This window comes from Mustela nigripes, chromosome 9 (genome assembly GCF_022355385.1).
Source record: "Mustela nigripes isolate SB6536 chromosome 9, MUSNIG.SB6536, whole genome shotgun sequence".
NCBI lineage: Eukaryota > Metazoa > Chordata > Mammalia > Carnivora > Mustelidae > Mustela > Mustela nigripes.
This window is the reverse complement of record NC_081565.1, coordinates 86,632,847-86,658,638: the sequence shown is the minus strand read 5'-3', so window position 1 is coordinate 86,658,638 and position 25,792 is coordinate 86,632,847. Positions and strand designations below refer to the sequence as shown.

The following is a 25,792-nucleotide window of genomic DNA, read 5'->3' as shown; positions in this document are numbered from 1 at the left end:
AACAGCTGCAGACAAGATCCAGTGATGGAAGATAAAATCAGAAAGCACAAGTTTCGGAAAAAAACAGGATATGCACAGTATCTCCCAGAAATTACTTTTTAACTACAAAAGACAGTAACTTTACAGTGAAGAAATCTCACAGACACGAGGTGATCAAGGTCACATATCAGCAATAACCACATATATGAACACCATGAACTCTGTGACATGATACACTAAGGAGGACATATTTTTCTGGTAGTTTTTCCAAAAATACTTAAGCTTATCCCATTCATGAGAAAATAAACCCAACCTGATATTCTACTAAATAACTAATCACTACTCTTCAAAGAGATCAAGAGGTCATAAAGGACAAGGAAAAACTTAAGAATATTACAGAATGGAAGAGACTGAGAAAAAATCACCACACGCAATGTGGCATAGAGAACAGAAGTCTAGAACACATAGAGAACATCAGGAGAAAAATTAAGGAAACTGTCAATGAGATCCATACTTTAGTTAATAATACCGTACTGATGTTAAAATCTTCCTTATAATTAGTGCCACATGAAAGATATGCAAGAACAAAAACAAGCACATGCTCGATGATTCTACTTACATAAAACTTTAGAACAGGCAATCCAGTCTGCAGCAAGAGAAAGCAAGGAGACGAGTGACTGCCTGGAGATGGAGGACAATGGGAAGCAACTACAAAGTATCTGGGGATGATGGGTGTTTACTGTCAGGATTATGGTGATGGTTGATGAGTGTATACAAGTCACATCTAATCAAATTTACACTGTAAATGTGCAATTTCATGTCAATTATACCTCAAAAAGTTGTTTAAAAAGTTAGACAAGTTATCTTGGATGGTCCTTTTAAAAATTGAAAAGAAGAAAAGCACATACAATCTGTCGTAAAAGCCTCAAAGAAAAGCCTGAACTACAAAGAAGGGAGGAGGGACAAAAAGAAGGCAAATACAAAAACTGGTTGTAGTTTGCTTAGAATCTAAAATACATACCCATGAAGATCCAAATTAGAACAAACTATTTCTTTATACCATTTTTTTAAAAAGATTTTATTTATTTATTTGACAGACAGAGATCACAAGTAGATGGAGCGGCAGGAAGAGAAAGAGGGGGAGGCAGGCTCCCCGCCGAGCAAAGAGCTTGATGTGGGGCTTGATCCTAGGATCCTGAGATCATGACTGGAGCTAAAGGCAGAGGCTTTAACCCACTGAGCCACCAGGCGCCCCTATACTTATTTTTCATGATTTTTAATATCTTTTACCAGTTTATGTGAAAGATTTTTTAATGCTGGTGACAAAGACATTAACCAACTCAATCAGAAATGCAGATTTTAAAATAGGTTTCGTAATTATCAGTAATGACAATTTGCCTACTGAATTAATAACGTAGAAGACGTTGAATAGTGATATTTAATCACTAACTTAAAACCACATTTGAGCATTTACTAATTTTTCATTTCTTAACACTTCAATACTTACATATTTTATAAACTTTTCATTTCTAAAAGTAAGTAACGTATCTAATTTGGGAGTCAGAAAGCATAGCAAGTCGGAGATTTTTACTCTGCTTGCACCTATATCAAATGAAAGAATAATGTGGGCTTATAAAACTAAATTCTTTTAAGATTATTTATTTATTTATTTATTTATTTGACAGAGAGAGAGAGAGAGAGAGATCACAAGTAGGCAGAGAGGCAGGCAGAGAGAAAGGGGAAGCAGGCTCCCGGCTGAGCAGAGAGCCTGATGTGGGGCTCAATCCCAGGACCCTGAGATCATGACCTGAGCTGAAGGCAGAGGCTTAACCCACTGAGCCACCCAGGTGCCCGTAAAACTAAGTTTTTATATGAAACAGAAACAAGTGGTCTTCAGTCTCACCTCTCCTCTGGTGACTTACATTGTGCACAAATGTAAGTACTACTTTGACTGTAAGTAGCAGAAACCAACATGTTTAAAGGCCCCCAAATTATTGGCTTTACCAAAAAGACAATCTAGGCAGCAGTTTGGTCCTTATGGCACGCTTCTGTTTCTAAATACATGTATACCCAAAGTCGTCTATTAGGTATTTTCTTATAGCCCATGACAATAGAGAAAATAGGGTCCCACGGTTATGTATGAATCTTTTTGTATAAAATTTCATGCTATTAAAACAGATCTTTACTAATTCTGTTACAGTGACTAATATCCTAAGTTTTATATTCCTTAAATATCCATAAGGATAACCACATTTATAAATTCTTAGTAATCCACCACTTCAAACAGTTGTTTCCACAGACTGCTGATTTTAAGCTGATTTTTATGTCTAAATAAAGTATAAAAAAAAAGTATACAGAATAAGATGAATACTGGCAAACCCACCATCCAGCTACAGAAATGATTCACTATCAATAACTTGAAGCCCAAGTGCCCTTGCCTGATTATATGCAACTGTAACTCACTAACATATAATCACTTTCTTCAATTTTGTGGTATCCTCACTCTTCTGTAATTCATTCACTTCCTATACTGAGTATACCACAACTTATTTGCCCTCTTCTTGATAAAAAACATTTGAATTTAGAAATGTGACTTTTTTCTGATTAAAAAGAAATTCCGAAATGAGAAATGTTAGGGTGTAGGGGGGATCCTCTGACCATACAAAGTCTAATTCAATGAACTGTGTAAATTGAAAAACTTGATAAATACAACTGTCACTATTGTTATTAAATTAAGGGAAGTATGCCACATGTACATTCTTAATAGAACAGTGTATCTATAATGTCTACATGCTTCCTAGTATTTTTAGTTGGGTTTACGGTAACAGCTGTACTTGGTAATTTCCTGTAAAAGACTCAAGACCGATCTTTTAAATTTTATATGACATCCTGTTTTCAGAAATAGCTCATTAGAGATTACATAACAATTTAGGATGTTCTATTAGCTTCCTAGGGCAGCTATTACAAATACCAAAATTTGGGTGCCTTAAAACAGAAATTTAAATCCAGGAGTCAGCTGGGCCATGACAGATCTAGCAGAAACTCCTTCCTTATGTTTTTTTTTGTTTTTTTTTTTTTGGCCTACAATCCTTGGTACACCCTACCACACCTTGGCTTGTAAATGCATTACTCCAGTCATGTGGCCATCTTCTCCCTGCATGTCTTCACACCGTCTGGCTTCTTTCACTTTGCATAATGTGCTAGGGTTCATCCATTTTATACCAGGTACCAGTACTGCCTCCCTTTTATGACAGAGTAATATTCCCTTGTACACACAGAGCATGTCGTGTTTACCCATTCATCTGCTGATGGGACATCTGGGTTGTTTCCACTTTTTAGCTCTTGTGGTAAGGATTGCTATGTTCATTTCTGTTGGAACAAGTTTCTCTTTGAACACCTGTTATCAATTGTTTTGGGGTATATACTTAGAAATGGAGTGGCACCTGGGTGGCTCAGTTAAGTGTCTGTCTTTGGCTCAGGTCATGATTCCAGGGTCCTGGAACGGAGCCTGCTTCTCCTCTCCTCCCCCCCCCCCCCCCCAAGGCCAATCATGTTATCTCTCTCTCAAATAAATAAAATATTTAAAAAGAAAAAAAAAAAAAGAAATGGAAATGTCTGGCCATATGATAACTCTATGCTTAACTTTTTGAGGAACTATCAAACTTTTCCTCCAGGATTTTGTATTCTCATCAGCAGTTCATGAAGGCTCTAATATCTCTGCATCCTTATCAACACCTGTTACCTACTGTCTTTTTGACTGTAGCCATTCTAATGACTGTGAAGTGGTACGCTGTGGTTTTTTAAAGATTTTATTTATTTATTTGACAGAAATCACAAGTAGGCAGAGAGGCAGGCAGAGTGAGGGGGAAGAAGGCTCCCTGCGGAGCAGAGAGCCCAATGTAGGGCTTGATCCCAGGACCCTGGGATCATGACCTGAGCTGAAGGCAGAGGCTTTAACCCACTGAGCCACCCAGGTGCCCCGATATACTGTGGTTTTGATTTCTATTTCCCTAATGACTAAACCATGTTGAGAAGCCTTTTATGTATTTATTGGCCATCTGTATATTATCTTTAGAGAAATAATTATTCAAATCCATTGCCTACTTTTTTTTACACTGGGGTCACCAACTTTTAAAGAGGTTCTGCTTCAACAGTTGAAATTTTAAGTTGTTTAACTGGAATTCTTGTGTTTCTATAGTAAATTCATTATACACCATGATAAGGTTCCCTGGTCAGCTCAGAAAAGTCTACTTAGCCCACATATCCTAATAAAGAATACAATATAGAAGCTAAGAATACAGACTCTCAAGTCTGAATGCAAGATTCAAATACTGGCTCTGCCATTTACTAGCTTTATAAGCTTGGACAAACTACTTCTCCTGTGCTTCAGTTTCTACATCTTTAAAATAAACATCATACTACTTACTTCCTTGGATCTCACTGCTGTGAAGATTGATAATACAGCATTTGGCAGAGTGCCTGGCATTCAGTAAGCACTATAAATACTTGTTGCTATTTCATTATTTAATATTTTAAAATCACATTAAAAATACTACTGAACAAAACTCCCAATTATTTCCCTACGATAATTTATGCAAAATTCCTGCTTAAGATACCAGTATATTCCCACTAGAGCTTAGGCAATGACAACAAGATCAGTACCAACTCTGTGACAGTATACAGTTTAAATCAAGGCAAACCACCAAATGCCTAGGGGGACAGAAGGGCAGTAGACATACTATAAGTGGGCACAGGGCACTTTATGGAATGACAAATATATTCTCAACCTTGATTGGAACAGTGGTTATATAAGTAAATACACTTGTCAGTTTCACTGTACGCAAATTTTACCTAAACAACAACAAAAAAAGGCCAAAAGTAAATAAATAAGCCACATTTCAGTATAGTGAGAGCTGTTTACAAAGGCAGGAAAGATTACTAATATGTTAAATGATTTTCAAAAAGGCTTTGTTTGGTTGTTGACAGTCCATTAGGTATTGTTTTCAGCACAGTTTCTTCTATTGATACTGTGTCAGTTATGATGAGTAATTTCTTGCTTCCAAATTCCTCCACTTCCAAAATGCTATTTTCCTTCAGTGTAAGAGCTAATAACTGCAGCTTGTGTCTCAAACTTAACACCACTGCTCTTAGCATTAAACTCAGATGAGCAACAGCATGTACCCAAGGTAACAAACTTCAGCTAGTTCTTTCTCTCCTATATGAAATGAGTAATACTTGAGAAATGCATGATGCCCATTTTCAAGCTCCTGAAATCAGGCTGTTTTCTCTCCTACCCTGTTACTATTCTATATCCCATGGAAAATTACCTCAATTAATAAGTGCTCTTAAATGGAAACACCTTTAAAATTAATTTCATGACTACAGTGTCCATAAAGTAGTCACACTGGATATATCTAACCTTAAGCCTTTAAACATAATTTCCAATTTACAAGAAATATGTAAAATACACGAAAACATTAAAATTTAGACAAATCCAGAGTGTGGGGTTGTCTACAAGGGAAGTGGCCTAATCTACTAAAAATAAAATAACTCTGTACCGAAAAATGAGAGCGGGAGAGAAGACTGTTCTAGGCTAAGCAACTAAAAAGACATAATAATCCAATGGAATGCATGAACCTTGGGTACAGTTGATCCCTGAACATCACCGGAGTTAGGAGAGCCAACCCCCACAGCTGAAAATCCACGTGTAAGTTCTGACTCTTCAGAGTCATGGGTGTGCGCGCGCGTGCACACACAGGAACCAAACAGCTCAGTCTCCCAAACGGCAAGACAACAAAATTAAATCAACAATTACATCTTCCTGCAGAAAAAAAGTACTTTATTTTTTCTAAATATATGACTGAAAATGGACACAAACAGCCAATTTGATCAATTTTACCCCATTAAGTCAAGAAAACAAAATCGCCTACCAAAAGTTAAAACACAAGGACTTACAACTATGGCAGAGCAAAGATGCTGGCAAATCTTCCCCCCAAAAAACCACCATACAACTGTCAAAACAACCACTTCAAATATCTGGGAAAGGCAAATAAAATTTTAAGAAATATTTATTCATGAAAACTGCTGCACTTCAGCTAAGAACGATGGGAACAGATGATGTTCTTTTCTGACTGTTCCTATTCTCTCCCCAAAGCTTTACTGGAAGGCAGCAGAACCACAGTATGGCGCTGTCCATGAAGCAGCAGCAACTCTGCGGCTAGGGGTGGGCTGCCCTGACATGGAGCAGAGGGCATTGCACTCTTTAGCACTGTCAGTAAAAATAGCAAACTTCTTGGAAGGTTGACAGTGCTGCTAGCTAAAGGATCCGGATCTGCTTTAGGCAAAATCTTCCAGGGAGATCCTGGAAATGAGAAAGCCAGAGAGGGAACAGAAAAGCCCAGCACATATCCCTAGTTCACTCTGAGACAATATTTCTTTCTTATGAAGAGGAAGACCCAAAGGACCCAAACTCTCCACTTATCCCTGTCTAACAGAGAGGCTGTGTAAATGCACAGAGAAGAGCAAAGGAAGGCCAAGCTCCCCCACACATCACGGGCTCAATGGAAGGCTATGCCCAGGAAAGGCACAGAAAGGCCCAGCAGGAAGTAAAAGCTGGACCTGACACAAAAAAATGCAATGAACTTTGCAAGCACTTCCCAACACACAAACAGATTAATCCACAAAGAATGGACACCTACTAGCTCAAGATGTTTTAGGTAAACATAGACGCAACCCATAGGAATCCGTAGGAAACCAAAAATAAGAAAAAATAAAGCAGAGAAGCCAGTCAGTGACTGCACATTGTAGGGGAGATTAATTCTACAAATTAAATTGGAAACGTTACTAAAAAACAATACTAGAACACAAAATCAGCAACAATAACCCTGAGAACACAAAGTATCTAGAATGTCCAATTATAAGCAAAAAACTGAAGACCTACAAAGAAACTGGTCAAGTGTAACCCAGACTGATGGAAAAAGAAACTCTGAGTGAGCCTAGAATACTAGACAAAATTTCACAATAGTCATGACAAATATATTAAAGAAATAAAGAAAAATATAGTAATACCTCAAAAAGTGGGGAATCTCAATAAAGAACCAATTCTAAAAATTCTGAAATTTAAAAGTATAATAACTGAAATGAAAGCTTCATTATACACACTCAACATATTTGAGAAAACAAAAAATTTTTAAAAATATATAACCATGAAGATAGTTCAATAAAATTATCCAATCTAAAAAACAGAGAGAAAAAAGTCTGAAGTAAAGACAGGATCAGATGCTGTGGGACAAGTGAAGTAACCTAAAAGGTTACAAAGGATTAAAAACAAATTTGAAGAAATAATGGCTGTGAATGCCCCAAGTTTGATAAAAGACATTAAGCCACAGATTCACAATGTTTGAAGTAGGATAAATATCTACATACATACACCACAAACTATTGAAAGCCAACAAGTAAATGTTGGAAGAACAAAAATAAAATAACTGATACACACAAAAGAACAAAATATGATGAACAGCTAACTTCTCACCAGAAACAACGGAGGCTAGAAGACAATGAAACAAAATACATAAATGCCAAAACAACAAACAAAACACCCCTGTCAATCATGAATGCTATATCCAACAGAATTATTCTTCAAAACTGGAAGCAAAGAAATTTCCAGATAAACAGACTGAGAATTTGTTGCTAGCAAACCTGCCTTACAAAAATACTAAGCAATATCTCAGAAAAAAAAAGAAATGACATCAAATGGCATGCAAAGAAAAGTTAACAAGCCTGAGACTGCTATACTAAAAAAGGCCTGCATGTAAGGTTGACCCTTAGCTGGCATCTGGGAACTTGGATTTGGGGAGGGCTCCTACTACTGTTTAACTGATACAAATAGCTAAATGTGCCTAAACTCTACAAAACACATGGCTTATGCTAAAGCCCCTGTTTTCCTTCAGGGTGGGGATAGGTAGAAAGGCCCCAGTAAAATCCTTAGGGTATGAGTCTATAATGAGCTTCCCTGGTAGTCAACACTGCTCATATGCAGTCACAAAAATCTGATGCTGAAGAAATAAGCACATCTTACACGACTGCACTGAAAAAGAACTATTGAAAGCTTACACCTGGTTCCAAGAGATTATCCCCAATGAGACTTACCTTTAGCAAATTTGCTTTGTATTCTTGTGTTGAAACAAGTAAGAGACATGAGTAGGACTATATGCTGAGTACTACAAAACTTCCTAGCAAATCACTGAACCAGGTGGTAGGTTGTGGGAAGAACTACTGACACAGATGGTAACTCAAATCCAAAGGAAGAAACACAGAGCTAAAAAAATGTTAAATACACACATAAATATAAATACATATTTTTATTTTTTTCTTTAGTTTTTGCTAAAAAATATCAGGGTTTATGAGACAATAGTTTTTAAAAATATGATTGAACCTTGAGTAACACAGGTTTGAACTGTGAAAGTCCACTTATATGCAGACTTTTTTTCAATAAATACAGTAATACATCTTTTATTCCTTACAATTTTCTTATATTCTTTTCTCTGAATTATCTTATTATAAGAATACAATATATAATACAACCTACAAAATATGTGTTAACCAACTGTTATCAGTAAGGTTTCCAGTCAACAGTAAGCTATTAGTAGTCAAGTTTGGGGGAATCAAAAGTTATACATGGACTTATGACTGCACAGGGTCAGTATCCCTAATCCCTGTGTTGTTCAAGGACATTATATAATACACCGTATTTCCATATGTTTACAACATACACAGATGTAACATACTACACAATATTTCAAAAAAGGTAACAGAAAATGAACAATGAGACACAAAATAAGTGAACAGATTACTTGAAGAGCACTATGAACTACATGGACCTTATACACATACAGATCACTCCACACAACAGAAAAACACACGTTTTTGCTGAGTCCACATGGAATATTCTCCAAGATGGGCCATAAATTAGGCCACAAAACAAGTCTTAATAAACTTATGAAGACTGAAACAACAATCAAAAGTATTTTTTCTGATCACAACACAATGAAAATAAAGATCAACAACAAAAAGAAACCAGGAAACTCACAAATTCTGTGGAAACTAAGCAACAAAATAAAAAAAAATTTTTTTTAAGATTTTATTTATTTATTTGACAAAGAGAGAGTGCACAAGCAGGGAGAGTAGCAGAAGGAGAGGAAAAAGCAGGCTCCCCCATCAGCAGAGAGCCCAATGTGGGCTTGATCCCAGGACCTGGAGATCATAACCCAAGCCAAAGGCAGCTGCTTAACAAACTGAGACAGCCAGGCATCCCTAAGAAACACATTCTTAAACAACCAATGGGAAAGAAAAAAAATCACAAGGGAAAACAGAAAATACCTTAAATTAAAACACAAAATCAAAATGTATGGGATGCAACAAAAACAGTGAAAAATGGGAAATGTCTTATTGTAAATGGTTATTATATTAAGGGAAAAAAAGGTCTCAAACCAATCTCACATCTTATAGGAATACAAAAAGAACAACTTAACTCAAAGCTAGAATAAGGAAATAATAAAGATGAAAGAAGAGAGAAATAAAATGAATTTAAAAAATAAGAGAAAATCAGGGCACCTGGGTGGCTCACCCAGTTAAGCTTCTGCGTTTGGCTCAATTCATGATCCCAGAGTCCTGGGAAAGAGCCCCACATTGGTCTCCCAGCTCAGTGGGGAGCCTGCTTCTCCCTCTGCCTCCCATCCATGCTTGTGTGCTCATACCCTCCCTCTTTCATGCTAAGTGAATAATTTTTTTTTTTTTAAAGAGAAAGAGAAAAATCAAAGAAACCAAGAATTGGTTCTTCACAAAGATCAACAAAATTATGAAACCTTAGCTAGACTACAAAAAAAAAAAAAAAAAAAGACTCAAATAACCAAACTCAAAAACGAGAGAGAAGATACTATGAACTATATGCTAATAAATTAGATAATCTAGGTGAAATGAACAAATTCTTAAAAACACACAACCACCTGCCTTCGGCTCAGGTCACGATCCCAGGGTCCTGGGATCAAGCCCCAAGTGGAGTCGGGCTCTCTGCTCAGTAGGGAGCCTGCTTCCCTTCCTCTCTCTCTGCCTGCCTTTCTGCCTACTTGTGATCTCTGTCTAATAAACAAAATCTTAAAAAAAAAACCAAAAAACAAAAAACACAACCAACCAAGACTTAATCATAAAAAAAGGAGAACCCTGAATAAACCTGTAACTAATAAAAAGTCTGAATCAGTAACTGAAAACCTCCCAACAAAAAGCAGCCCAGGACCACATGGCTAGTGGATTCTACTAACATTTAAAGGAAAATTACCACCAATTCTTCACTCAAACTCTTCCAAAAAATTGAGGCTGGAACGTTTACTAACTTATTCTATGAGGCAACATTACGCTGATACAGAAAAGAAAACTACGTACAGGTCAATATTCCCAAAGAATACAGATGCAGAAACCCTCAACAAAACACTAGCAAACCAAATTTAATCCCATAAGAATTATAAACTATGACCCATGTGATTTATTCCTGAATACAAGGTTGATTAAACACATGAAAAGCAATCAGTGGAACACACCACATTAATAGAATGGAGGAAACATACATGACCATTTCAGTGAAATCAGAAAAAGCATTTGACAAAACTCAACACCTTTTCATGATCAAAACATTCAACAAACTACCAACCAAAGGAAACCACCTCAACATAACAAAAGCCACGTTTGAAAACCTACAGCCAATATTACATTCAATGGTGAAAAACTGAGAAGCTTTTCCTTTAATGTCAGGAACAAGACTGAGATGCTCACTTTTACTACCTCCATTTTAAAGGACTGGAAATCCTGATCAAAGCAGTCAGTGAGGAAAATAAAAGGCATCCAAATTGGAAAAAAGTATGAAAAATTATTTCTGGTCTCTAATAACATGACCTTAAGTGCAGAAAATCCTACAGACTCCACACACAATTGTTAGAAGTGATAAACTTAGCACAATTTAAGGATATAGTATCCATATACAAAAGTCAGATGCATTTCTATGTAATAATGAACATCCAAAAATGAAATTAGGAAAACAAATCCACTTAGAGTAGCATCAAAAAGAACACAGCATACTTAGGATTAAGCTTAACCAACGAAGTGAAACACCTGTACATTAAAAAACACAAAAATGTTGCTGAAATAAATGGAAGATGCAGATAAGTGAAAAAGACCTCCTCTGTTCCTGAATTACAAGATGATGTTAATATGTCAATCCGACCCAAGGCAATCTATAGATTCAATGTAATCCCTTTCAAAATCTCAACAGCATGGGGGGTGGCAGGAATATGAAAATTCACCTTAAAAATTTGGGGCGCCTGCGTGGCTCAGTGGGTTAGGCCTCTGCCTTGGGCTCAGATCATGATCTCGGGGTCCTGGGATCGAGCCCCGCATCGGGCTCTCTGCTCAACGGGGAGGCTGCTTCCCCCTCTCTCTCTGCCTGCCTCTCTGCCTACTTGTGATCTCTCTCTCACTGTCAAATTTAAAAAAAAAAAAAAATCTTTTAAAATAAATAAATAAATAAATAATATGGAATCTCAAGGGATCCCAAACACTCAAAACAATCTTGGAAAAAGAAAAAGAACTAAGTTGGAAGTCTCACACTTTCTGAATCAAAACTTACTATAAAACTATGATAATGAAAACACAGTACCATACAGGCATAAAGACTGACATATAGAACAAAATAAAACACAGAACTCAGGAATACAGCCTTGTATGTATTGTTAAAAAAACATTTCATAAGGATGCCAAGAACATTCAGTGAGAGGAAAGAATAGCCTTTTCAACAGAAAGCACAGGGAAAACTTGACATTCACATGAAAAAACAAAATTTGACCCAAAAACTGACTCAAAAAGGAGCACAGACCTAGAAATAAGAGATAAAACTGTAAAACTTTTAAAACACAGGATAAAAACTTTCAGACATTGAGTTAGGCAATGATACTCAACATCCCTTGCTATTACATAAATGGAAATCAAAACCACAATGAGATACCACTTTGCACGCATGAGGATGACTACCAACAAAAAGACAAAAAAGAACCAGTGTTGGTGAGGATGTGGAGAAGCTGGGATCCTTGTGAACTGCTGGTGGGAATGTAAAATGGTGCAGCTACTATAAAGAATAATATGACGATTTCTCAAAAAATTAAATGCAGAATTACCATACAACCCACATATTCCACTTTGGGATATATTCACCAAAGAACCAAAAGCAGGGGCCTGAATACCAATGTTCCAGCAGCATTACTCATAAGAGCCCAAAAAATGGAAGCAACCCAAGTGTCCATCAATGAATGAATGAATAAACAAAATATTTACGCACAATAAAATATTATTCAGCCTTAAAAAGGAAGCAAATGTTAGTACATACTAGAACATAAAAGAACCCTGAAAACATGCCAAATGAAATAAATTTGTCAATAAAGGCCAAATACTCTGTTTCCACAATGGTGGAATTCAGAGAGACAGAAAGTAGAATGGTGATTGCCCGGTAAAAGGACAAGGGAGAATTAGGGAATTATTGTTTACTGGGCATGGAGTTTCAATTTGGGAAGAAGAGAAACATTTTGGGAATGGATGGTAAGGGCTGCACAACAGTGTGAATGTACTTAAAGCCACAGAATTATACATTTCAAATTATTATAAAGGTAAATTTGTTAGGCATATTTCACCACTTTAAAAAACTGAAAAATAGGGACACCTGGGTGGCTCAGTCAGTTAAGCATCTGCCTTCAGCTCAGGTTGTGATCCTAGCGTTCTGGGATCAAGTCCCATATCAGGCTTCCTCCAGAGCCTGCTTTTCCCTCTTCCTCTGCCTGCAGCCCGCCCTCCCTCCCTCTCTTTATCCCTCATAAATAGAATCTTAAAAAAAAAAATAGTAATAAGCAAATCCAGTTATGGAATGAAGAAGTCACAGGGATAAGTACTGCATAAGGAACATAGTCAATAGAGGCGCCTGGGTGGTTCAGTGGGTTGGGGCCTCTGCCTTCGGCTCGGGTCATGATCCTGGAGTTCTGGGATGGAGTCCTGCATCAGGCTCTCTGCTTGGCGGGGAGCCTGCTTCCTCCTCTCTCTCTCTCTCTCTCTCTCTGCCTGCCTCTCTGCCTACTTGTGATCTCTGTCTGTCAAATAAATAAATAAATAAATCTTAAAAAAAAAAAAGGAACATAGTCAATAAGACTGTAATAGGTTATAAAGTAGCTACACTTGTGGTGAGCACAGCATAATGTATAGAGAGGTTGAATCACCTTGCTGTACACCTGCAACTATGTAACACTGTCAAGGACACTCAAAAAATTTAAAAAGCCATGAGAGTAAAAAGGAGGCTGAAAAAAATCGCTGTATTTTACCAGAATTCAGTATTAACCTGAGGTGTATGTAATGATATACACATGGTAACCACCAGAGAAACTGTCAACAAAATAAATCAGAAAAATATGGTTAAGAAATCAAAGCACCTGGGCGTGTGGGTGGCTCAGGTCATGATCCCAGGGTCCTGGGACAGAGTCCTACATTGGGTTCCCTGCTCAGTGGGGAGTTGCTTCTCCCTCTACCCCACCCCACTGCTGCTGGGCAAACTTGCAAATAAACAAAATCTTTAAAGAAAGAAAAAAAGAGAAATTAAAGTAATTAAAAGAGTAACAAGTAAACAAAGAACATGAGAAATACAGAAAACAAAACACCTAAAGAGCTAATATAAACCCAACCTACCAGTAATTACATGTGAACGGACTAAACACTCCAATCAAATGGCAGAGATTACCAGACTGGGATGGGGGGTGGGGTGGGAAACAACAATAAAAGCAAGATCTAAATTAACTTTGTTCATACAAGACTTATACTTTGACTCAAAAATGTCATTAGTCTGTGAAAGTAAAAGGGCAGAAAAGGTATGTCACACAAGTGGCAACCATAAGAAAACTGTGTATTAATACACAACAAAACAGACTTTACGAAAAGAAACATTAGTGGAGAGAGAGAACGAATACTGATAAAAAGGTCAATACAAAAGGCAAATAAAGGGGTGCCTGGGTGGCTCGGTGGGTTAAAGCCTCTGCTTTCAGCTCAGATCATGATCCCAGGGTCCTGGGATCGAGCCCCGCATCAGGCTCTCTGCTCAGCAGGGAGCCTGCTTCCTCCTCTCTCTCTGCCTGCCTCTCTGCCTACTTGTGATCTCTGTCAAATAAAATCTTTAAAAAAAAAAGGCAAATAAAACCATTATAAATGTATACAAATGTATACAAACCTAACTATGCAGCCCAAAAATATATGAAGCAAAAGCCAAGAGAATTGAAACAGAAAACAATTTAACAATAGAATTGGAGATTTCAATCTCTACTCTCAATAACTGACAGAGCTAAACTGAACATTAACAAGGATACAGAAGACTTGAAAGACCATGTCAACCAATTTAATCTACCATTTAGAGAGCACTCTGTCAATAGCAAAATATTCTTTACAAGTGCACATCAAACGTTTTCCAACACAAAGCATATGCTAATCCATAAAACAGGTCTTAATGATCTTAAAGGAATAAAATCATTCAAAATATAGTCCCAAACAATGGAATTAAGTTAGGAATCAACAACAAAGAATTTGGGAAATCTTCAAATATTTGGAAATTAAACCACATACTTGTAAAGAACCCATGAGATGATTCAATGAAATGATTAAATTTTAAAAAGGATTCCTTTTTAAAAACTGAACTGAAAATAAAATTGGTGCTTATCAAATATTTGGTACACAAGGGATTTCAAGGGCAAGGAAAATATTCTACATGATATTACAATGACAGATACAAAAAAAAAAAAAAAACCATTGGGATCCCACTGAATCTGTAAACCACTCTGGAAATACTGGATCTTAATAATCTGTGAATATGGGATTTATTTCCATTTACTTACATCTCTATTTTCTTTCATCAATGGTTTTATAGTTTTCAGCATACAAGTCTTTCACCTTTTAAGTTAAGTTTAATCCTAAGTATTTAATTCTTTTTGATGCTACTGTAAATTGTCTTCTTAGCTTCATCTGTGAATGTTCATTGTTATTGTATAGCTATGCAGCTGATTTCTGCATGTTGATTGTGTGCCTTGAAATTCTGCTGAATTTGTTTATCAGTTCTAACTATAAAAACTGAGGGGCATGCAGGTAGCTCAGCTGGTTGAGCATCAAACTGTTGGTTTTGAATCAGGCCATGATCTCAGGGTTGTGAGATCCGTCCCATGAAGGGTTCTGTGCTTAGCACAGAGTCCGCTTGAGATTCTCTTTCCCTCTCCCTCTGCCCTTTCCCCCAGTTGCACATGCACACTCACACTTTCTCTTCCTCTAAAATAAATAAATCTAAAAAACAAAAACAAACAAACAAACAAACAAACAACAAAAAAAGACACCTATGATAGTAACTTTTGGCAAGGTTGCAAAACAGCAATACACAAAAATCAATTTTGCACTTATATATGTATAACAATCTGAAAATGAAATTAACAATTACATCCCCAAAGCACAACAAAAGAGAAATAAAATTACTTGAGAAAAAAATTAACAAAAGACATGTGCATTGAAAACTACAAAATACTGCTAAGAAAAAAATTTTTTAATCTAAATAAATGGAAAGACACTGCATAGCACATTCATAGACTGGAATATTCTATACCACTAAGATACCAATTCTCTCTACTGATCTATGTTTTTAGTGCAATCCCCTGAAAATCCTGATTTTTGTTTTATTTTTGTTTTTTGGGGGGGTTGAAATTGAAAAGATTATTCTAAAATTTATACAGCAATACAAAGGATCTAGAATACGCAAAATAATTTTGAAAGTATGACTTTTACCACCCAATTTCTGAACTTGTTATATAGAGCTACAGTGTGATGCTTGCATAGCAGACATACTGATGAATAAAAGAAAACAGAAAACTCAGAAATAATCCCTTATTGTTTGACAAAGGTGCCAATGCAATTCAGTAGGAAAGAATCTTTCCGACAAACTGTGCTAAGACAACTGGATCTATATGTTAAAAAACAAAAAACAAAAACCAAAGAAACTGAACTTCGATCTTTACAAACAAAAAAGTCAACTGAAAATGGATGACAAACCTATGTATGAGAACTCAAATTATAAAACTTATAAAACATAAGATGCTATGTCCTTACATTGGCCAAAGGTTTTTTTTAACACATAAAAAGCATGATTCATTAAGAAAAAACAAAAACCAAAACCTAGGCTGAACCAAAATTAAGCTTCTATTCTCCAAAAGACACCACTAAGAACCTGAAAATCCAAAACCCTCACAATTCATGAAGGCAAAAACACTCCAAACAGAAAAGGGGAGGTGGGGGAAGAGGACCTGAATACATATTTCATCAAATAAGGTACACAAATTACTAATAAGCTCCTAAAAAGATACTAAACATCCTCAGTCATTAGGAAAGTACAAATTAAAGTCACACTGAGATACCACTACAAACCCACTAAATTGACTAATGAAAAAACCCCACACAGCAAGTGTTGAGAAGGAGGTGGAGAAACAGAAACTTTCGTACTTTGCTGGTAGGCTGTAAAATTCTAGCAGCACTGTGCAATAGTTTGGAGGTTTCCTAAAAAGTTAAACATCAACTTACTATATGACCCAATAGTTCCACTCCTCAGTATCTCCCCACAAGAAATGATATATACTCTTGCAAAGACATATATACAGTTGTTTGTAGCGGCATTACCCATAATGACCCCAAGAAAGAAACAACCAAATATCGATCAACTGGTAAACGTATTTTTAGGATGTGGTATAGCCACCAATGGACTAATACTCAGCTATGAAAAAGAATACCACAAAAACAGTAGCTGGGGCTGGACTGGGAGCAGAAGTTAAATGCAAATGGGCATGATACTTTTTGGGATGCTATAAATGTCCTAAAACTAGACTGTGATGATGGCTGTACAACACCATAAATGCACTAAAAATCAGTGTACATTTACAATATACTTCTTTTACATTTTATGCTATACTTTATTTATAATAAAGCTGTTAGAAAATTAAACCACTACAAATTCTACTATACTATTCTATACCCATAGTAATATTCAAAATCCCATTTGTAAATTTATGTATGCTCTATTATAGATATAAGGCAAATCACCTGGGGAGACAGATTTGAGATAGCGACTCAAAATAAAGCAATTGCAATGAATTTAAAAGAAAGGTAAGATACCTTGATTCCAATCAACTGATGCTTGGTAATCAATAAAATATTTTTAATTAAGTAATTCACTTTGTGGCAAACATGAATTCTAGACTATTTTTACATACTTTTAAACTGGAAATTTATTCTAATTTGATAAATTGTGTATTTAGCAATAAATACAATGCCTTAACACAGCATTTCCTACACCACCATTTTAGGGGACAGTCACTGTACTATTTAGTCATATAGTGAGAAAATAATTTTTCCAATTCTTCTTCAATCTTTTTGATGTAGATAAAGAGGAAATCTGTGAGTGGTGCTAGCTTACCTCTAAACACTTCTCGTGTAACTGCTAACTGCTCCTTTTAAGAAAAGGGCAAGAGCCTTTGGCAGGAACCTAGATTTTCATTACAGTGTTTCCTCATACAGTAACCCTGTATTCATCAAAGGGGTGCTAGCTTTCCATTTACTGTAAAGATAAAAATTACTTTGAAAGAGAATTTCAAGTTTAAAAGGTGGACTGGAGAAGTACTGTAAGGACAGGGCAAAAGTCATGAACGAGGCATGCGAAGAAGGACTTAAATACAAGAAACACTGCTTCCCATGATGTAAAGCACCTAGTCCACATTAAAATCAGAAAGAATGTTTACCTGTAATATGGATCACATCAATGATGCACAAGCACCTGAAGAAGATGGGTGAAGTGTCTTTATTTAAAATGTTTATACTGCTGCTTTTCTGGGAGAGCACCCTTTCCACAGATCACTTCAATATAAACACAAACTGTGAGCCAGGAGTTCAACCGGTGGTTATAGAACTGCACGACCGTTTAAGTTTTGGTAGAGGACCCATTACCATGTAGCACTTTTCCTCCCTAGCTTACAGAGTTATAACCGGCACACAACACTGCATAGGTTTATGTACAGCATGTTGTTTGATGCACTGGTATCTTGCAAAATGATCACCACCAGAGTGTTAGCTGACTCCTGCACCCCCTGTTTATCCTTTCTTTTCCATAGTGAGAACACTGAAGATCTACTCTCTTGGCAACTTTCAAGTATATAAAACGGTATTGGGAACTAGTCTCATTATGCTGTACATTAAATCCCCCGAAATCACCTTATAGCTGAAGTTTGTACCCTTTGAACAATTCTCTTTTGGCCACACCTCCTAGCCTCTGGTGAACCACCATTCTCGTCTGTCTGTCTATGCATTTGGCTTTTTTATATTCCACAAGTGCCATCATACAGTATCTGTCTCTAATTTTACTTAACATAATGCCCTCAAGGTCCATCCAAGTTGCTGCAATTGGAAAGCTACCCTTATTTCTTGTGGCTGAAGAATATTCCATTGTGAATATATACCAAAATCTTCTTTATCTATTCGTCCACTGACACTTAGGTTGTTTCCCTATCTTGGCTACTGTGAATAACATGTACTACTCTTTTCTAATATAACTGAACTGTATATACACATATACTTTTCTAATATAACTGAATAAAAAATACTTAATTCACTTTCATTTAAATAACCCTCTCTAAAATAACTTTTTCTGACTTTAACTTGTAATTTAATACTACCATGTTTATTTTTATTACATGTCAACATTTAAAAACCTTCCATTTATTAAATCTTTTAAAAAATTCTGTGCTATGCATAGGATACCCTAAATTATTTTTAAAATATTTATTAAGCATATGCTTTTGTACAAGGCATTATGATGGGTAGTATGAAAGATCATTTCTGCCCTCCAGAAACTTAAAATCTAACTGGAGAATTAAATCATGTGTGCAAAACTTACAATACAAAGATTAGTTCATCAAAAAAATGAACTTTTCTGGTTATGGTAAATAATGACTCAGAGAAAGCAGGATTTCAACAGCAGCTAAAGGATGGCTGATATTCTGATAGGCAGAGATGGGGCAAGTGAGCATCCCAAGAGGGGAGCGCGTGTCTGACAGCAAACTAAGGAGTTTGAACTTCATTCTTTAACCAATAATAAACCCTAAAAGACTTCCAAGCGGTGAGTTCACACAGAAGGCTCTCTGGAGGCAGTCCACAATAGAACAGAACTGAGAAAGTAAGAAATGGGAGACTGGGAAAATCTGGGTACAAACTGAATGACCTTCCTGAGGTCCACAGGTAACCATATACTTAATCCTACAATGTGGCTGCTTTGAACATCTATTTCATAGTTCTCTATTACTAGCATACACCAACAAGGACATAAGTTACTAGTTAGGTTTACTCAACGACACATAATTAATTTCATAAACTCAGTAATTATTTGCATATTTCAGCTCTTTATTAGCAACCTTCGCAGTGATAATCAATGAGAATTTTGTGAGTTATCAATACACTAACATCTTTGGATAAAGTGTTTTGTTACGTTTTACACGCCCCTTCATTCCTTTCATACATCGCCTATTTATGCAATCTTCCATAGAAGATGTTCAAAAATACTTCTAAGGGTAATTTATATATATGAAATTATGACCTGAAAATGGAGATAAGATTAATTTAGAATTACAGCATTCTAAGGTATCATTTTGTGGTTCACATACGTGGACTTTAATATTTATACTTCAACAGTATATTAGAAAAATAATTCTGGGCTCCCTAGTATGTACAAAACACAATCTCCCACAACACCCATAAATGGGTTAGTCATAAATCATAACATGATATAAACAGCAACTTCAGTCCCAAAGCTGAAATTAGTCCTTTCACAATATGCTTAGCAGAAATAATGGTCAACTGCTCCGTCAATTAAGTCATACCTTTACCACCCCAACCTAACATATATGTGCTCAACCATTTTTTAAGCATCCTTTTTTGGGTTCCAGAATATATGGATGATCCCTGTTGTAAACTCCTAAGCAATTTTTAGAACTTCTAAGTAGAATCACAAATTAGAGAAAACAAATTTACATCAACATATTACAATGAAAACAAGTTACACCTTCACACTAAAAATGCTTCTCTCTCTCCCACTCCCCCTGCCTATGTTCCCTTTCTCGCTCTGTCAAATAAATAAATAAAATCCTAAAAAAAATTTTTCACTAAAAAGACCATAAAATGTACACAAGTATTTCTTAGAGATTTTACTGTAATGTTTTTATAATCTCATGACTAATCAACATTTTAAACATAACAACTCTTTTGGACATTTGAAAAAAAAAACCAGATTAGACTATTAAATGCACATTTTCTCTTTTTAAAAATTCATCCCCAAGCGACTTTAACTTACTGAAAGACCCAACAAAATTTCAAATAAGCAAATCCTATTGTATCTTCACCTCTTCATGCAAGTCTCTCCTTGTCTCCAAATGTCCTCATAGCAGTTTTTAAGACCTCAACTCCATAAAAACCCTTCTTTAGATCTTCCATGTTCACTTTATTCTATAAAATTACCTGTATGTATAATCTCTCTCCAAAAGCAAAGCTTTCATCTTCCCAGGTGAACATTTTAAACCAATTCACTCTACTGCACAGCAACGGATAGCTCCTCTATTTAGCTAGAGTTGTTTTCATCTTTAAAAGAAGTTTCCTAACTGAAATTGATTTTACCTTAGTTTAAATTAAACAAAACGAACCCCAAAAAACCCTGAGTGAAAAAAAATCTCTTCAAGTAGAAGAGGTTCAAAGCTGGAATCCGTCACCTGTTTCTCATCACCCCAGCTATATAATCACGGACCTTAAAATCATCTGATCCAATCTTTTTTTTTTTAAGATTTTATTTATTTATTTCTCAGAGAGAGAGAGAGAGCAGGTGCGAGCACACAATCAGGCAGAGTGGCAGGCAGAGACAGAGAGAGAAGCAGGCTCCACGCTAAGCAAGGAGCCCAATGTGGGACAAGGAGCCTGATGCAGCACTCAATCCCAGGATCCTGGGATCATGACCTGAGCTGAAGGCAGCGGCTTAACTGACTGAGCCACCAAGGTGTCCCTAAAATCATCTGATCCAATCTTCATTTTTAAAGTGATGAAGCTGATGCCAGAGATCAAGGTTAACCATAAAGTCTACAGTAACATGCAGCCTCCCCTAAGGTATACCTGCATTTCATTTAACCTGATACTTGTGAGCCCAGAGTCCCTAGACCTAACTGCACATTGTGTCTTAATGGTAATGATCCTAGGACTTCCGTAGAAAGTAGGTATCTATAGGTGTAGAATGAAAGCTTAAAGTAGTTGTTTTAAATTCCATGACTGCCTAACTTACATAGTATCCAACTGCAAAAGCAAAAATCATTTTTAATAAAATATCCCTAAGAAAGCTGAGGTATATTTTTGTTTCTTTTAAAGAACAATGAAGTAACCTACAGGCCTCTGGCCTATTCATCCTTCATACCAAGTTAGTTCTGCCTACACTTAAATTAGGTCCACCTTTTTAGAGATAGTTAAATTTCAGGCTGTTATATTAGAGTATAAATTCATACTAAATTTAGAATACAACTTAACACTGAAGTTCTAATTACTTTTTCTGCATGCTACTTTAAAGATAATAGTTCTATATGACCAAAGAAATAAACTACCCTACGTAAATAAGCTACACAACGTAAATGAATTAGTATCTCATTTAAAAACCAAATGATATACAATATGCATAGTCAAAAACGAAATCAAGCACCAGACTGAACGGTCACACTCCTGGTTATGTAACAACCTCTTTTGTCTTGATACATATTTAAAAATTAAATCGGCCCAAACTTAATGGCAGTTTGATGTACAGCCTATGACGGCCACATAAAAAGATACCAGAAATATCTAAATCCCTTCATCACTTCTACCAGGGCTGTGTGTGAGAACAGTCAAGGGCTTTATGTAAGGATTCAAATGGTCAGTACAGACAGTTGAGGGTTTTCACTAATTTAACTCAAGCCAGTAAAGCCCGTGTGCCACACAGATGTAATAAAGCCAAGGTCACAACCTATTTCCACGCGGACAAGTTAGCTATCAAAAGGGAAAACTTCACTCTGACGTCGGTTAGTACCGCCTTCTTCGGGGAGGGGAAAAAAAAAAAAAAGAACTTTAATTCTGTCGCTTTTATAGACTGACCTAGAGCCGCGTCCACGGGAAATGGAGAGTGTCCCATTCACCACTGGTTTCTGAAGCCTCCCCCCGCCCTGATCTACTCGGTAATTAGATACACGAACGAAACAGCAGGACTCGCAGAAAGCCAGCACAGAACTCCGTTTCATGCTTTTCCCCAGTCCGAGGATTTCCAGGTGTTAAACACCCGGGAGCAGCGCGGCCAGATCGGAGTTCAACGCCAGCTCCTCCGAAGCCCCCCGGGATTCTCCGACGCAGAGTGCAAGAGCAGCAGAGAAGGGCACTAGCCGGAGAGCGGGCAGATGTTTGGGGGTGAAGCGAGGAGCAGGACAGGCAGACCCTTCGTCAAACCGCAGATCCTGGCCGCGGCTGCTGGAGTAAGTTCTCGCAGGCCTGGGACGTCTGCACTGCGCGAAGCCCGACAGGCTCTCCGCAACTCCCGAACCACGGCCTGCGGACTCCCAGCTCTCTATCTGCGGAAAGTTTAAACAAATTCGCTCCTCGGGGAATGGGGGAAGGGAGCGGAGGGCAAGTCCGGGCTCGGCCGAGGGAGCGCGCGGGGAGTGCGCGGTGCGCGGCCGCCGCTCCGGCGCGGGGAGGCGCACGGCTGCTCGGCGGCCGCCGCCTCTGCCCGCGAGCCCCGGCCGAACCGGGACGCGGCCGCGAGGAGCCGCGGGTCCGGCGCCGAGGGGCAGGGGCGCGGGACTCCGGGTGGAAGTTAAGGGCGGGACCGCGCCGGGGCGCCGCGGAGGGAGCGGCGCGAGGCGGCGGGCGGCTCTACTTACTCGGCTGTACCAGATGCTGAGGCGGACCGGGGCCAGCACGGCGAAGAAAGTCCTCTGGGGGTCGGACTGAACGTGGAAGGGCGCCTCGGCCGGGGTGCCCAGAGGGCACAGCAGCCTCTTGGGCCAGCCGCTCAGGAAATACATGGCCCGCGCGGAGCCGCCGACGCCGCGGCGCCCGGCGGCCCCCGGCCCCGTCCGTCACACTCAGCGGCCCGGGGCCGGACGCCCGCCTCCCACACCGCCACCGGCCGACTCGGCGGCAGCGGCAGCGGCAGCTCGGGGCATCTGCCCGCGGGCCGGGCCGGGCCGGGCCGACGCGAAGCTGAGCGACGAAGGAACCCTCGGGCTGACGGGGCCCACTGTGGGGGAGGCAGGGGGAGGAAGAGTCGGGATGGAGAGGGGGCGGGAGGAGCGCGGAGGCCCGCCCCGGCCCGGCCCCACCCCTTCCTCGGGCCGCACGGGCGTCACCACGCCGCGCCGCGTGGGTCGGGCCGGGGAGGGCTGTCGCGCGCACGCGCATAGGCGGCTTCTCCCCTCCCCCTCGCTCTGCTTTCGGAAGCTCCGCCCCAATCTTCAAGAGCGGCCGCCACGCTGCGTCAGTACGCAAGCGCTTTTGCCCCCTTCTGGCCCCTTTGAGCCTCCCACTTACAATCTGGAATATTTTGTTTGGGCCGGGTGGGCGGGGCAGCAGCCCGAGACCCACAGGAAAGGGGGCCGAACTGGGCGAGACGCCGCTGCGGGGTGACTGGGCCCGCGGAGCACGCCTCCTGCCAGGCCTAGCCAAATCTGACTTCCTTTCGCGGATTGGTGAGGCCCGTGGGGCAGGGGGTGGGGGGGTTGCGCCCGGATCAAGTCACGTGACTTTCCCTTCCGCCCCACGCCTCCACCTCCACCCAGGTGCTGGGTGGTGGGTCCTGGGCCCCGTGAATCTCCGCTGGGTGTCGAGATCCGCAGTGAAAGCTCGCGATAGAGTTCCTGCCCTCATGGAGTTTACAGCCCAGAGGGGGACTTTATTTAATCCGTGAATAAACCTCCTACCATGAACGTGTCTCAGACTTTGCCTTCATGTTTCCAAATCTAGTGTGTAATTTTTGAATTCAGTTTGTAGTCATCTGTGCCTTTGCCAACCACAACGTTAGACAAGGCAAGGCTCTCTCTTTTTTGCACCCTTAGTAGAGTATATGTTGCAAAAGACTTGGACATAATTTCTGAGCTGGAACGGACTTTAGAGTCTCTGTAGTTGGTTGTTTGACTTCTGGACCCCAGGGATCACCTTAACAACTGTTTAAGTATTGACCCAGCGATTACCTTTGGATAGGAGGACGGTGTGAATGGGGATGGAGTGGGGGGGGGGGTGCCTAGAATAAAAAGCTTGCTTCTCATTGTCCGTTCTTTTTATTCAGCTTGCATTTTTCCACATTTTTTAAAACTAAAAAATAGTTGAATTAACCTAGGTTTAAAGCAAATGTTACATTAAAAAGTAGCCACATAGCAGGGGAAGAAACAAAGTAACCTAATACGTATCAGATGTAGCGTTGCAGCTGGTACTCATAACAAAGAATGTAACTTAATTTTTTTAAACATTCACTGCATTCCCCAGAAGGTGATCAAAGAACCCAGGATTCCTCAAATCAAAGCTGAAACTGCCTCACCTCTCACTGGCCTCTTGTGGTCAGCCTGTGTCTCCTTCCTGGTTTTTTTTCGCCAACATGCAACAGAGCAGCCTGGCACACACTTAGAATAGTAAACTCTGAAAATATGTGTCAAATAAAAATTGGAAGGAAAACCCTGATCCAGCTGAAGTACACCATCAGACAAATAAAGAGACCCTGGGAGGTTTCTTGACTTAAAAAATAAAACTGTAGAACAACAGTGTTGCATCATACTTTTATCTGACTTACTCAGATCCAGCTGTGCTCTTGGCAGAAAGAGAAAGTGAATCAGTTACAGTGCAGCAATTCCTCTGGCCATTTTACTGAGAATGTATTTGTCCCAGCTCCCTTTCAGAGAGACTTTGTGCTCGTGTGCCTTCTGAGAGCATCTTACTGCACACATGTGTAATATAAGGAACTTACAAGTAATTTTTTTTTTGCACTCAGTTTTAATTTTACTTGCTGAGGTTATTTATTTATTTGTTTATTTATTTAGTTGGGGGGGGGAATCTTAAGCAGGCTCCACACCCAGCGCAGAGCCTGAAGTGTGGCTCCATCTCACAACCCTGAAATTATGACCTGAGCGGAAATCAAGAGCTGGACTTTTAACTGACTGAGCCACCCAGGTGGCCCTACTTGCTGCCTTTAGAATCTAATTCCCTTGCTACATCTTGTGGCACTTAAGGTTTACAAAGTATTTTCAAATATATGACTTGATTTCGTTCCACAGTAAATCTTCAATGAGGATAGTATTCGTGTGATATTTATTCTCATTTTTTTTTATTTTCAGCATAACAGTATTCTTTGTTTTTGCACCACACCCAGTGCTCCATGCAATCCGTGCCCTCTCTAATACCCACCACCTGGTTCCCCCAAACTACCACCCCCCGCGCTTCAAACCCCTCAGATTGTTTTTCAGAGTCCATAGTCTCTCATGGTTCACCTCCCCTTCCAATTTCCAACTCCCTTCTCCTCTCCATCTCCCCTTGTCCTCCATGCTATTTGTTATGCTCCACAAATCAGTGAAACCCTATGATAATTGACTCTCTCTGCTTGACTGATTTCACTCAGCAAGCAGGACCA

The 25,792-nt window shown here is 38.9% G+C and overlaps 1 protein-coding gene across 4 annotated transcripts in view; it reads right to left on the bottom strand.

The window, feature by feature from the left end:
* RIC1 (RIC1 homolog, RAB6A GEF complex partner 1) overlaps positions 1-23,283 on the bottom strand; it is a 142,499-nt gene extending 119,216 nt beyond the window's left edge. For all 4 annotated transcript variants that reach the window (XM_059411998.1, XM_059412000.1, XM_059411999.1 and 1 more), the window contains exon 1: positions 23,058-23,283. In XM_059411998.1, coding sequence (XP_059267981.1) covers positions 23,058-23,201 — 144 coding nt within the window. In that variant the 5' untranslated portion in view covers positions 23,202-23,283. The remainder of the gene's footprint in view (positions 1-23,057) is intronic.
* Between the last annotated feature and the right edge of the window lie 2,509 nt (positions 23,284-25,792).